Source organism: Crocuta crocuta, unplaced genomic scaffold (assembly GCF_008692635.1).
Source record: "Crocuta crocuta isolate KB4526 unplaced genomic scaffold, BGI_CrCroc_1.0 scaffold64, whole genome shotgun sequence".
Classification (NCBI taxonomy): domain Eukaryota; kingdom Metazoa; phylum Chordata; class Mammalia; order Carnivora; family Hyaenidae; genus Crocuta; species Crocuta crocuta.
This window is the reverse complement of record NW_027530640.1, coordinates 5,766,782-5,781,370: the sequence shown is the minus strand read 5'-3', so window position 1 is coordinate 5,781,370 and position 14,589 is coordinate 5,766,782. Positions and strand designations below refer to the sequence as shown.

General features: G+C 46.2%; 1 protein-coding gene across 1 annotated transcript; it reads right to left on the bottom strand.

Annotated features, from left to right (window-relative positions):
• Positions 1 to 5,739: 5,739 nt before the first annotated feature.
• On the bottom strand, positions 5,740 to 14,226 carry IL4 (interleukin 4). The gene is made up of 4 exons (XM_077768919.1): positions 14,077 to 14,226; positions 13,756 to 13,803; positions 8,066 to 8,191; positions 5,740 to 5,832 (listed from the first exon to the last, which is right to left on the bottom strand). Exons 1-4 carry the CDS (start codon positions 14,209 to 14,211, stop codon positions 5,740 to 5,742), a joined length of 402 nt encoding a protein of 133 aa, XP_077625045.1. The 5' UTR covers positions 14,212 to 14,226.
• Positions 14,227 to 14,589: the final 363 nt, after the last annotated feature.

The following is a 14,589-nucleotide window of genomic DNA, read 5'->3' as shown; positions in this document are numbered from 1 at the left end:
TCTCAGAGGACTTGATGTGCTTTTGCATAGGAAAGGAGAGTCCTCTGGCCCTTTGAGGCTTGCTCTCTTCCTTTTCCTAGCTGCTAACTTAGTTCAAACGTGAGAATAAGATTAAAGGCCCATGTTGACCTAAGCAAAGTAATAAATAGTGCCGCCTTCGCATCCTCTGCCCAACCTCCCCAGTTGAGTTTCCGAGCCAAGCAATACCACTCTGACCAAGCAATACCACTACAGTGTGCCCTCACAAACCCTTTTACTGCATATATTGTCAGGATGCTGCTGAGGACATTACCCTCCTGAAGACCCTTGAGAAATCTCTTTTCAAAGCCAAGTACAAAAACAAAACAAAAAAAAATTGAGCCAACGACCAGCCTAGGGGACCATAGTTACCCTGTGCCTGCGGGAACAGTTCACAGAGTTCGGAAGCCACAGCCCAAACCTACAGCAAGCTGGAGGAGCCTCTAAGCATATTGGTTACAACAGGAGCTGAGTGTCTCATTCTTAGGCTCTTTCATTTGCAAAGCAAATCAGGTCTTCAGTCCTCCTTCGGAAGTTGAACAAATGTGTGGGAAAATGATTATGAAGAGGCTACTTCAAAAAGAACCTGTTTCCTCTCAGCATTTATCTTGGGCTTCCTGTGACCCAATCTTCAATGTACTTTTATCAATGTTATCAGAACATCACTTTGTCTTACCCAAACACGTTTATGGGTCTGACTAAAGAATATGACAGATCACACGTTCTTCCACACCTGCTCCCCTCCCCCTCCCCTTTTCAGAGGGCTGGGGAAATTTTAGTTTTTAATCAAAGGCTTTATTTCTCCAGTGGTACAAAGGAATTGAACTGGGACTTTACAACTGAATAAAATACTTCTCGGAGTTGATACGAATCTCAGTGAGAGGATATTGCCCAACCCAACCTAAAAGTACCAGAGTCATTACAGAAATACTATGGTGGCCTTGATTTCTACTCCATCATGAATTGTGCCACTGCGTCACTGGTGTCTTCTGTATTTACTGTGTGCCTACGCTGTACTGAGCAGGTCTTTGTGATGCTCACAGCCTCCCTCCGGAGGGACAGGTGACCATGGAAATGAGAAGGAGCGTGCGGCACGTTGAGTGCTGTAGTTACGGAGCATGACTGGCTAGGTGCCAGGCCCTGTGTTCTTCCCTGGCAACCAGGATGGTACCTGGTACCAAACAGTCAGAAAAGCCGTCTTCCCCGAGAAAGTGCTGTTGGAGATGTTGTAACACATAGGGAAAGGCATCCGGGGCAGCAGGAGTGACACACGGATCTGGATGCCACGTGTGCTGGTAGGGTGTTTGATCAGAAGGCAAAAGGCACAGGGACAGAAGAGCCTGAAAAGGAAAGCGATAGGTCAGGCAGGACTCTATTGTGAAGGAGTTGTCTGTAAGGAATGGGAAGCCACACGGGGATTTTAAGTGGGTCACTCAAATCATTTGTGTCTTAGAGACACAACTTCTGGAAAGATTGTGAAGGATTAGATAAACGGGAGCTGGGAGAGCAGATGGGACGCATGCCCGGGCCCTGAAGGCCGACCTGGTCCTGAGCCGCAGGAGCCGAGCCCTCCGTCTTCTCTGCTGGCTCCCTGGGTCTCTTTATTCACATCGCCTGGCAGGTACCCAGGCGAGCAGCCAGCACACACACGAAATAAGTAAATGATTGTGTTTGGCTTAACACTGGCTAAGAGGAAATGAGGAACAGACAGGTGCACCTAAGACGAAGTTGGCAGGAAGGATGGATCAGAAGAGCTGCACTGTGGAGCGCTGAGTGCTCAGGGCAAACCCAGTTTGGGAAATGCTGGGCCTGACAGCTAACTAGATTTTAGTTCTCCACTTGAGCTTAAAAATTGAACCAAGAAATCAGCTCCAGGACCAGACATAGCCCTTGCTTTCAGTGGAAGCTGGTAGGAACAGAGAGGCTAACCTCACGTGCTGATAGGCCAGCTCTACTCCATGAGAAAGCCACGCACCCCGCTGTGCACTGAAATTCCCCGTTCTCGTTCAAGGTCTCGGATGATTTGGGCACCCTGAGAGCCCCCTCCCCCACGACCTGCGGAGGAGGGGGAGAAAGTCAGGGCAGGCTTACTGGCATGGACAAGCCAATAAGGAACAAGAGAGCTCCTAGTTCATTTCTAACCGTGGTTGGTTCAAGGATGTTTCTTTTCTTTCATTCATTTATTCACTAAGTATTTCTTACCTACTAATGCCAGCTAGAGATATATAATATATACATAGGCAACAAGCGGAGGTGGGTGCTGGCAGGGAGGGAGAGGTGCAGACTTTGTTGTCAGAGTTGCACAGTCCACATAGAGAGGCACGTCCTCTGAAGCCTGGGCTGTGGCAAAGTTTCTAAATGAGTGTGTTTAAATGACAGCCATCTCACCTTTCACTTCATCCTCATTTCTTCACTCATTCTTTTTATGTGTGTCCTCCTCAGTTCATGTTCTCTTGCTCTCCTGGTAAACTCACAGGCTGAGTATTGGGTATTTCCATCCAGAGCCCAGAACCACCCGTAAATAAAAATGTTAGTTACCTCTTAACCATCAAAACTCCGCTTCTGACAGACCTGAGTGGAGCCTGCCTGTCCTTCATTTGGCCCCGTCTAAGTCTTTCTTCCCAACAACCTTTCCTTTCACCGTCCTGGCCTCATACACAAATACAACCCACAACTCATATCCTGTGGCAGACTACAGCTCACATTAGCCATTGAATGCAAATGAGTCTCAATCAAAGAAGAAAGGAAACTAGTTTTCAGCGTGGCCTTAGAAGGCTCCATGACTCTCTTAGTTACTTGTTGCCCTTGGCATGCTGGTATTTTATGTGGGCAGGGTGAAACTGGCTGTGGTCAGGGTGAGACTTCAAGCTTTTGATTTGTTCCCTTATTTTGAAAGGGTTAAAAAGATGTTGCATGTTTGGGTATAATTTTAGTACTAGTATTAATTTTTGTCACATACGTGCAAGCCAGGGTGACACGAGAGCGCTCATTCACTGCTACTTAGATCCATATTCTTGCAGACAGCATGTCTTCAAAAGGCAAGTTTCAACACCTTGCCACTGCTTTTGTTTGTCTTTCCTTTTAATTAAAAAATTAAAAAAAATTTTTTGATGTTTATCTATTTAGGGAGAGAGAGCACCTGAGTACGGAGGGGCAGAGAGAGAGAGAGAGAGAGAGAGAGGGTAAGAGAAAATCCCAAGCAGGCTCCATGCTGTCAGTGCAGAGCCTGATGCAGGGCTTGAACTCGCAGACTGAGATCATGACCTGAGCTGAAAACAGGAGTCATGTTCAATTGACTGAGCCACCCAGGCACCCTTTCCCTTTTAATTTTTTAAAAAGTAACTGCTGTATTAAGATATACTCATATGCTAGAAGTATACTCATATACTATAAAATTCATTTTTTTAAAGTATACCACTTGAGTGGTTTTTAATATTTTCACAGTTTTGCAACTGTCAGCACTCTCTGAGAACATTTTCATCTCCTGTAAGAGAAGCCTGTGTCTGTTAACACTCACTCTCTCTTCTTCCATCCCCCCAGTGCCTGGAAACCAGTCTTCTGCTTTTTGCCTCTGTCGATTTGCCTCTTACTTGACTGAGCTACCCAGGCACCCCTCTGTGGATTTGCCTCTTCTGGATGTTTCATATAAATGGAATTATAACTTACGTTGCTTTTTGTGTCTGGCTTCTTTGACTCAGCCTAGTGTTTGCAAGGTTCTTTCATACTGTAGCATGTATCAGTGCTTCATTTCTGTGTAATGCCAAGTAGTATTTTGTTGCAGAGGTATACCACACTTTGGCTATTCTCTCCTCAGTTAACTGACATTTGGGTTATTTGTGTTTTCTTGCTGTTATGAATAATGCTGTTATGAACATGGATGTAGAGGTTTTTGTGTGGACCTAAGTTTTCACTTCTCTCGGGTAGATAGACAGCTAGGATGAAAATTGCTGGGGCATATAGGAACTGCATGTACTTTTGAGAAACCGTCACACTGTTTTCCAAAGTGGCTGAACCACGTCCCACTCACGCTGGTAATAATGAGGGTTCCAACTCTTCCATGTCTTTGCCAGCATTTGTCTTTGTCTTTTAATTTTAGTTCTTTAATTTTTAAAAAACATTTTATTGGGGTGCCTGAGTGCCTCAGTCGGTTAAGCATCCGACTTTGGCTGTGAGTTTAAACCCCCTCCCTGCTGACAATGCGGAGCCTGCTTGGGATTCTCGGTCTTTGTTTCTCTCCCTGCCCCTTACGTGTGTGTGCGCTCGCTCTCTGTCTCTCTCTCTCTCTCAAATTTAATGAATGAATAAGTTTGGGAAGATCAAAAAATAAAATAAAACCATAAAAACATTGTATCATTTATGCACATGATCATGGCCTTAACACGGAAAGCCAGCAGTCTTGTGTCTTGCGTTCACTGACCTTTATTCCAAGCCCCATTGCCAGCAAACCACCTTCCTTTATTGGTTTTTAGTTTTTATTGTGGCTACTAGCATAATTCCAAAGATTTTCACTCACTGTGGGCTTTTCCCACTTTTTAGTACAAAAACTTACAAACATGCATAAGGGCAGAGTAGCATAGTCACCTCCCCTGTCCCCACCTCCAGCCACACCAGTCATCAGCTAATGACCACTCTTGCCAACTATTTTTTAATTTTCCAACGTTAGATATTCTGTGTTGATTTCCGTATTGAAAAGTAAGGGTTTACCGCATTTACACTGCCTCTTCCAGTTGTTTATAATTTTTAGAAAAATGTATTTATTTTTGAGAGAGAGGGAGCAAGTGAGCAGGGGAGAGGCAGAGAGAGGGAGACACAAATCTGAAGCAGGTCCCAGGCCCCGAGCTGTCAGCACAGAACCTGACACGGGGCTTGAACCCACAAACTGTGAGATCATGACTTGAGCCAAAGTCGGATACTTAACCGACTGAGCCACCCAGGCGCCCCCCTACATTTTTGATAGTAAATAATTTTTAAATCTTATGTTACCTTTGCGGTTTTGAATACTTAAATCTCTTGTTTTTGTTCCATCCTTCTCAGTGCTGTTCAACTCATCCCTTCCACCAGTGAGCTGGGGTTGCTAGTGCCTCATCTCTCTTTCCTTCTGCTTTTACCTCTCAACCATTTTCAGCTGTTCCTTTTACATTGTCAGGTTGATAGCATTCACAGCTTGCTGTAAAATTACAATTAACTCGGCTGTTTTTTGTCTCTTGGTTGGACCTAAGATTTGAAAGCCTTACATTATCAAAGGGGTTTATATTGTCAGGACTTTATATATCGTCCTGCTGCAGATCCGTGTGTTGTGCTAGAGTTCCAGCATAGACTCAGAGGGCCAGCCATGTGCAGGTAGGAGACAAACGTTCTAAACATCCAGTTAACACTTTTTCAATTCAGAATTAGTTGCTAGTTAGTAAGACTCAGGGACCCACTCGGCAAGCTCTCTTACTTGTCCTTTACATCTTCTGGGGCCTTGAATTCTTTAATGCTTTGGTGCATTACATCCCCATCTGGAGAGGGAAACAAATGGTGTTTCCACTTTGATGCCCACACCAATTTTAGACTCTTGGTGAATTGGTTTCCCCAAAAGTTGTCAAGTAAATATAGCCGATGCCATTAAAGTGACACCATGCTGTCGGGTTCTACATATACTTTATTTTATGAATTATAAATATATAAATATTTTTAAAATAAAGCAGTTAAAAAACTCATAAATTACAATATTCGGCCTCAGTGCTTTGAGTATATCTTTTGCACGATCGCTTTTAGCCTTTCCAACAGGTCTTTCAGTGTACACTTCTTGACTTCATTCACAGCACAGGTCTGCAAAAGAAACATTTCATTAGCTTGTAACTTCATTAGCTAAGTAATTGAGTCTCTCTTTCCTGCCTGTCTGCTGAGACAGCCTGCTGTGGCCTGGCCACTCGAACAATCGTTTCTAACCAGGACCTCCCCGCCCCTCAGTCTTGTTTGACGGGGAGTCTCTCTCTGCCACTAGGCCAGCACGGGCTTCTGCGCATGCTGATAAACTAGCAGGGTTGCTGTACTGTCACTCACTGTCTGCCTCTGAGGGGTGCCGCAGGCCCTGCGGAGGTGTGTGTCCCAGCTCCGCGCTGCTTCGGGGCGTAACGTGAGGTCGAGCCTCAGACCTGCCTTCCTGGGCCTGTGCACGGCCACCTGGCCTGCTGAGACAGAGAGCCACTCCGTTCTCTCTCCTGCCCGCAAACAGCCCCCCTCCAGCTGGGCAGCACCGCTGGTGGAGAGGACCCCGGTCCGCTCCCCAGGCCGCCGCTCCAGTTTGGATCTCAGCTCCACTCTACCAATGTATTAATTACGTTGCTTAGGACGAACTACTTCATTTATAAAAGCTTCAGTGTTTTCCCTTATTAAAATGGGGACAATTGTGCCTATTTCATGAGATAATTCAGAGGACCAAGAGAGAGAATGAGTGTAGTGTCAGCTCCCTATTCCTTTACCTTAGCTTAAAACTCAGGGGACAGACCCAGTAAGGGGATGAATGTCCCCAGTTCCTCCATTTGGCCCTAGTTGACGCCTACTCTTGACTCTTCCTCTTTTGCACACCATCAGTTCTCTCCCCCCCTCCCCATCATGCCCCCTGGTGTATTAACATGCTGCATATATGCCCCACCTCAAAAGAATTTGCCTGAATCCATGCCTGCCTTTCAGCTCTTGTTCCACTTCTCTGCAGTCTAATAGCAAAACACCTCAAAAGAGTTTTCTGTCCTCAGTGCCCCTTGCTTTCCACTCCTGCCCACCACCATTCTCCATGGAGCCCGCTCTCGTCAGGCTTTCACTGCTGAATCTCCATTGATATCAGCATCCCCACAGCCCTCCATCAGGCCAGATCCACTGGCCATTCTCCTCTTCGTCTGACTTGGCCTTCTGGTACATTTAACACACTTGATCCCTCCCTTCTCATTAAAAGAGTTTATTCGCTTGCTGTCTGGGACAGCACGCAGTCTTTGATTTCACTCTTAAATCACTGGCCTCTTCTCAGCCCCTTCTGTGGAACCTCTTCCTCCTGATGTCTATATGTGAGAGTGCTTCTGGGCTCAGTCCAACAGTCTCAGCATCTCCGCTTAGTTATCCAGGTGGTGCCTCACACTTAGTATTTAGAAATTGAATTCCTGATCTTGCATTCAGCCCCCAGCCCTGCTGCACTCAGTCTTCAAAATCTGTAAACAACAGCAGCTATCTGCCAAAGGGCTCAGGCCAGGAACTAAGAGGCCAGCTTTTAGTCATTCCTTCATCCCTCACGATGGGTCTCCTTGCTCTGTTTTTAGCTGTATTCCAAAGCTCACAATCTGTATGACTCTCACCCAGTCGAAACCACTGTTCCCTCCAACCTGGATTAGTGGGATGGCCTCCTGGTAGGCCTCCTGCTTCTGTGCTTAGTCCTGTTCAGTTTATTTACCACACAGCAGTCAGAGTGATCATTTAAATCACATAAATTACACTGGAGTCTCTGCTCAAAACCCTGTGAGTACGTCCTGCCATACGTGGGGTAGAACCCAAAGGCCATGTGTGATCTATTGAAATCCCACTTGCTCAGTGTGATCCAGCCACACTGGCTTTCCTGCTGATCTTTGAACATGCGAACCTCATTTCTATCTCAGGAGCTTTGCACAACTATTTCCTCTGCCTGGAATGTTCTATCCCCGGTTAGTCATGTGGCCTGCTCCCTCACTTAATTTAAATATTCAGATGATGTCATCAGCTGTTAAATCAGCCCTCTTTCTCGTGACCCTTCTATTCTTTATGCCTACGTTTTTCTTCATAGCACATATCACTACTGGACATAGTATTACATGTTAGTTTGCTTTTTTGACTCGCCCACTAGAACGTTCTGTGAGAGCAGGCACTGTACATCCCGAGTGCCTAGAACAGCCCCTTGCACTCACAGAGCCTCCAGAAATACTTGCTGAGTGAATCAATGGGTTGATTAATCAAGGTTACTACAACTGTGAGGGAGGAACATTTAGAAGTGAGACTGCCATCCATCAGGAGCTAAGCTGTTGGGCCCCCTGCAGCTCACCCTGTTTGCCATGCTCCAGAGGTTCTTGTCGAGTCCTCTGAGGAATCTGGTCGAGCAGTTGGGGTGTGTATAGGTCTGCCGGAGCACAGTTGTGGCTCTGCAGAAGATTTCCTGATCACTTGTGTTCTAGAAGGATAAATGCCACAGTTAGCCATGTGCTAGCTCTGTTTTGACCATGGGGGATCGAGTTTTCCTTGTGTTTGCTTCTTTCCAGGAGGACAAGTGGAGAAAGTGAGTTATCAGGTACTCAAGAATTCCTACCATGTGACTGAAGTCTGCCAGTCACAGCAAACATCCTCTCCCACTTACCTACAAATGCAGCAACCTTCTCTTTTCCCTCAGATGCTTTTGCCGAGAAGGTCCCTGAGTAAAGTCACCCAGCTAAGTAGATGACAGAGGAGGGATTTGAATGCAGGGTCATCTGTCTACAGCCCACATCTCTTTCTCTCTCCCATGTGTGCTGGTCTGTAGGTGTCTATGTGAGCCTGTAGTCAGATTCTGCTCTGTCTCATTGCTCTAAGGTTTTAAAGTCCAGGCTTCCTTCCCCGGAGATCCTACATGCTTGTTGAATAAATGAGTGCCTGTCCCGTGGCCTGGTGCTTTGGGTAGCACTCTCCACTTGACTCTCCCCACAGGAGATGGCAGTGTGTGCAAAGCTTGGGGTCCATGTGAGGACAGCAGCCATTTGTCCATACAGCTAGAGGGGTGTGCCAGGGTTGGGGTAGGTGTGAGATCAGCGGAAACTTCTGGGAGAGGGTGCCATTGAGCTGGGCTGTGGACACAGCTTCTGTAAGAGGCCTTTGGCCTGGGATGTGCAGTGTGAGAACCTCAGTGGGATGCTGGCAGCCCTAACGTTTGTCTGGTTATATGGCTCCTCCTAGGGATGTTGGGGCCTTAGAAGAGGGAATGTCCAGGTGGGAAAACAGTTCATTTTGGGAACCTGGGAAAGAGATTGTGAGTCAGTCTGAATCAGGCCCCGTGCGTCCTCCCACTTTGCTTTGAAGAACAAAAGCGCAGAGCGTGGAGAGCGGTCTTAGCTTGGGCCTGATCCAGCTCAGATAAAGCTATCTCTAGCCTCTGCGAGGACATGCTCTGTTGGGCCCTTGCCACGCAAAGTGTGGCCCATGAAACAGCGGCATGGGCGTTGCCTCGGAGCTTGTTAGAAATGCAGAATCTCAAGCCCGCCCTGTAGACCCACTGGATCACAAGGTCCATTGACAAAATCTCCAGGGGATTTATATGACAAGTTCTGTCTGGGCAGTTTTTTAATAAGTTCTGCATATTTTTTTCTGATTATTAAGGTAATATGTGTCTACGATAAGGGTAATATATACTCAGCAAAATTAAATTCGCTCATTATCCTACCAGCCAGAGAGAGGTCACTGTTGATGATTTGATAAATATCTTACCGTTTAAAAAATTTTTGTATTAAAAAAATTTTTTAATGTTCGTTTTTGAGGGAGAGAGAGAGAGTGAGTGTGCACACATGCAAGCAGGGGAGGGGCAGAGAGAGGGAGACAGAGGATCCAAAGTGGGCTCTGAGCTGACAGCAGAGAGCCTGATGTAGGATTTGAACCTGCAAACCATGAGATTATGACCTGAGCTGAAGCTGGACTCTTAGCCAACTGAATCACCTAAGTGCCCCTAAATTCTTTTTGAAGTTTATTTATTTGAGAGAGGGGGAGGGAGAGAGGAAGGGAGAGAAAGAGAATGCAAGCAGGGAAAGGGCAGAGAAAGGGAGAGACAGAATCCCAAGGAGGCTCTGCGTGCAGAGTCTGATGTGGGGCTCGATCCCACAAACCATGAGATCATGACCCAAGCCTAAATCAAGAACTGGAGGCTTAACCGATTGAGGTGCCCAGGTGCCCCTTTAAAAATATTTTTTTGAAAAATGGGGACCAAATATTGATACTGTTTTGTAGCCTTTTTACACACTAGATGGTATAAACCTGAAGTCATTCAGTAGTGTGCAAGTCCATGGGGTTGAGAACTAACTGCATGGAGCCCCTGGCATCTTTGTGCCATAATTGGCTAATACCCTGTCATTGCGGCCTTTTGCTTCCATAAAATAAAGTGGCAGTGAGTCATTTGTGTAAATATTTATGTTCATCTCTTATTTCTTTAGGCTAAATTCTAGAAGTGTATTTCATAATTTAGGGTTTTTCTGAGAAGACCCAGACCCGGTCTGAGGCACTAGAATCCCAGGCTACAGAAGCTTCCCCTTTGCCCCGTGGGCCTTCATGGCCTGTAGGCAAGGCCTTTGGAAGGACACGTACTTAATGAACCAGACAGGAGCCCTCCTGGTCTCTGATTCTAGGTGGAAATTTAAGAGCAGTACCAGTGTCTCTGGGCTCTGAGAGTCCAGAAACATCCCCTACACCTCCATGTCTTTGGAGGCTTAGTGGGTGAGCAGACGTGGTGAAGGCACGGGAAAGGCAGACCCCGGCTGTGCTGCTGGAGAGACCAGTGAGGTTCAGGAAGACCAAGAAGACAATAGCCCCTTTGCTTATTCTTTCATCAAAACGGGGTGAAAACTTGTCTGAAACTTTGGCTTGGAGCCTAGAAATTAAGCTCTCTCGGGGTGCCTGGGTGACAGTCAGTTAAGCATCTGACTTTGGTTCAGGCCTATGAGTTGGAGCCCCGCATCAGCCTCTCTGTTGACAGCCCAGAGCCTGGAGCCTGCTTCAGATTCTGTGTCTCCCTCCCTCTCTCTGCCCCTCCCCTATTGTGCTCTCTCCCTCTATCTCCAAAAATAAACATTAAAAAAATTTTAAAAAAAACTTAAAAAAAATTAACCCCCTCAGTTTTGAGTATATGGCCTTATATATAACTCCCTCTACACACATTCTTCAAAGGACTTTCTAAAGGTCACTAGGACAAAATAGGAATTGAGAAGAGTTTGAATCTCATGGAAAAACTTTAAGAGCACTAATTCTAAAGGTTGCAGTTGCACCGGTATCGCAGCTATAGGATGCTCTCCCTGCTTGTCTAGCTTTTGCTGCCTGTGCGTGTCCCGCTGAGTGCAGGGGCCGGACGTGGACAGCCTGGTGGGCTTGCAATTTAGGGCTGCTCAAGGAAAGGAGCCTCGACAGGGGCCTAGGCCTGTGCTGGAAAGAAGTCCGACCCTCATGGATACTCACTGGGAGTATCAGCAAATGGTAGAGCACGTTCCAGACTTTCTCCTGTGGCAGAGACACAGATTTCTCACGTGGTCCTTGGCCCCCTTCATTCAGGGCTATAAAAATCTAGTCTCCTTTGTGTTATAGTGTAATGTGTACTCATCATCTCCACTTCTGTCCAAGTGCTACGTGTGAAAAGTCTTTTACTTAAAAAAAAAAAAAAAATAGAGGGGCTGGGTTTGAGGGTTGGCATAGAGTTCTCTGAGGAATCGTGGACCTGAGTTCTCTTTGGAAAGTAGGAAGTACCTCCAGCTAATGGTCCACCTAAGAAATCCATCATAGACCAGCCAGCTTGGCTTGTCCTCCATTTTGATCTATCTCAGACCAGCTTGATTTCATAGCTACCTGGGTAGGCATTGCCTGTGAAGTCCAGGATTTATAGCAGCACTCTCTCTCCATCCACTGCTGGCAGCAGGATCCCACCCACCTTGGAGATAATAGAATTCTTGAACATCCCCCAAAGAAAGAAAACTAATACACGGGATTTGGGAAAGATGTCCTTCTTTGGCAACACAAAGAAAATAACAGCCTTTCCTTATTCTGTAATGTCTTAATGAAGAAGCAAGCAGTGCTGCATTTTTGAGGAAAAGAAAAGAACGGAACGGTGAAGATTGTTAATGCCAGAGGGGTAGAAGCAGTTTGAAGAAGGCAGGTAGGAGTGAAGGCGGACAGCAGGGCCTTGTTTTAGTAGATGCGCCCCAGTGCGGTGAGGGGAGCATGTGGTAGCTGGTGGAGAGGAAGGCCAAGAACAGCAGGATAGTGGCGTGTCCTGGCCTGCGCCCCAGCTGGGGTGAGGACGGGCATGGTCTTCTAGAGATGGCCTGGAGTGGGCATGCCCATGGGCATGAGGTCAAAGAGGGTTGGATCATTTCCAGCCCCTGGCCCATCCTTAGAATTACTGCTCCTTTATAACCAGTTTTTGCCTTTAACCAAGAGTTACATCATTTTCTAGTAACATGTTCCACTAACTCAAGAATTGGATTCCAGCCAACTGTCAAAATCACTTTCATATCTTCCAGTGTGGAAACTGAGGCACAAAGAGACAGGGAGACTGGCCACAGGCCACACAGCTAGTTAATGGCAAAACTGTGGCTAAAGTGACAGGCTGTGTCACTTGCAGACCCTCAGCACTTTGGGGCCCAGCCCTTGACTTTGAGGGAACCCTCAGCAGCACGCTGCCATCTGGAGAACCCAGAGCAGAGCCCAGTGGACTCTGGGCTCTTTCTATAGATATAATGTTGATAGAGGATATTTATGTATTATAGAATTCTGTGTACGTGTAAACTCGCTAAGTCCTTCCAGCCTCCTTCCTGATGGAGAGTCTGAAATGGGATGAGATTCTAAAGGAAAAATTACATAATATATGTATAATATATTATGTACATATGATTACAGAATATATTATGCATATATGATTACATAATAATACATTATGCACCAATATTATATAATTATATTATAGTATTGTATATTTTTATGTATCAGACTCTTGGACTAATGTTTAATGAAATGAGATAGTCCAGACAAAGTCTGAAGACCAGTATTCCTCACGAAGAAGGACAGGTCTTTCCTCTGCCCCGGGTGCTGGGGTGCAGCTATGCCCCACCTGCACGGCCGCCCTCCTGGCCAACTGATCCCCTCTGGTCCGCGTGGAAAGCAGGCGGTTAGGAGACCACTGGTAACTTGAAGCTTCGGGTTTTTCATTCTCAGTCTTGTGTTTCCATGAAAACAGGAACTGATGTGCACAAAGCTATTGACATGGCTGTAGTCATATGTTTGTCAGAGAAAATGCACTATCAGCTGTCAAATCTGTCTCCTCCCACTAAAGATGAGGGGCGGGGGTGAGACGGCACAAGAGGCGGAAAGGCGAAATGCCCAGGCAGCCATCGCCAGCGATGTGTGGGACCCCGTGCGGCCGGGCGGTTCTGGACTGGGCCCGAAGGGCCTTGGCAGAGGACGGAGCAGCTGAGGGGCTCCGGACAGCCACCCCCGGACCTGGTGGGCTGCTCGGTGACCAGACTGTGGAAAAGGAGGGGCTCTGGCGATAACCTCCTCTGTTGCCATAGGAAGTCTCTTAGACAAAATGAAAGCTCCCTCAACCTGTAATCTCCATATCTCTTTTTGTGAGGGTATTTGGTTTTTCAGAAATGCATGGGCCGGAAAAACTCTCTCCTTCAACAAGCCTTTACTGAGTGCCCCCTATATTCCAGGTACTAGGCTTCAGTGTAAGAGGAAAAGAAAGAACTTGTCCTTGACCAGGATCTGACTTAGGATGACAAAAATCCAAGCTTCCTATTACATATCTTGTAAATCAAGTAAAACCAGAAACACCAAAACATGCTTGAGAGTAAAGAACAGAATTCTCATTCTTTAAAAACATCTTAACAACTTAGAGGAAATTTGGGCCGTTCACTTTCTGTGTAAGAGAAGTTTCTTGTTCAAACCAGAAACGCGCAGCCTTCCTTTCCCAAGTCACTCATCTGCCAAAGCAGACCCTGTGATATCTCTTACCTTTGGGGCAGCCAAGACGTCCATGACGGTCAGCTCCATACACGAGTCCTGGCCCCAACAGGAACGAGAGAGAGCAAGAGACAGAGTCACTTCCGACAGTACAGAGTGATCCTTACTGGGCAGCTCACCCTCCCTCCATCCAAGTAAACTTGCTACCATCCCTCAGGACCACAAAGCTCCTGCAGAGAAATCTCCGCACAACTCCCTGTCTGTCACCAAACACCGACTTCTCTGGAAGTCATGATGTTCTTCTCATAGTCTCAGAAATACCCACGGCATCACCAGAACATCTGGAGAGATGGTGCCAGATAGCTTACTCACGTTTCTCGCTGTGAGGATGTTCAACGTTTTGATGATCTCTCTCAACCTGATATTGAAGTTCTGGCCGTGGACGAAGGTGCTGGTAAATGCTAGTAAGCAGACCAGAGTTGGAATCAGTTGGGAGGTGAGATCCATTAATAGATCTCTATTTGCAGTGACAATCTGAGACAAATTCGTTTACTAAGAGAGAGTAACAATGCAATTCTGACGAAGATATCTCTATATATAGATTTAAAATTGCTGAAACTGAGGGAAAATGAGGGAAATTGGAAATTTTCGTTACCCCAGGTTGTCATTCGTTTGGGGCCAATCAGCACCTCTCTTCCAGGAGAAAAAATACCTCACAGAAACAGGTAAAATGTTCCTGTGAAATCATACCAATAGGAAAATGAAACCTTTTTTTAAAATTAACTACAAAGTATCAGCATAGGAAATTACACCATAATTTGCTCTTTAGATTAATCTTATCAGCTTGGGGTTGCTGCTGGCTTTTTGTTTGCACAGAAGGAAGAG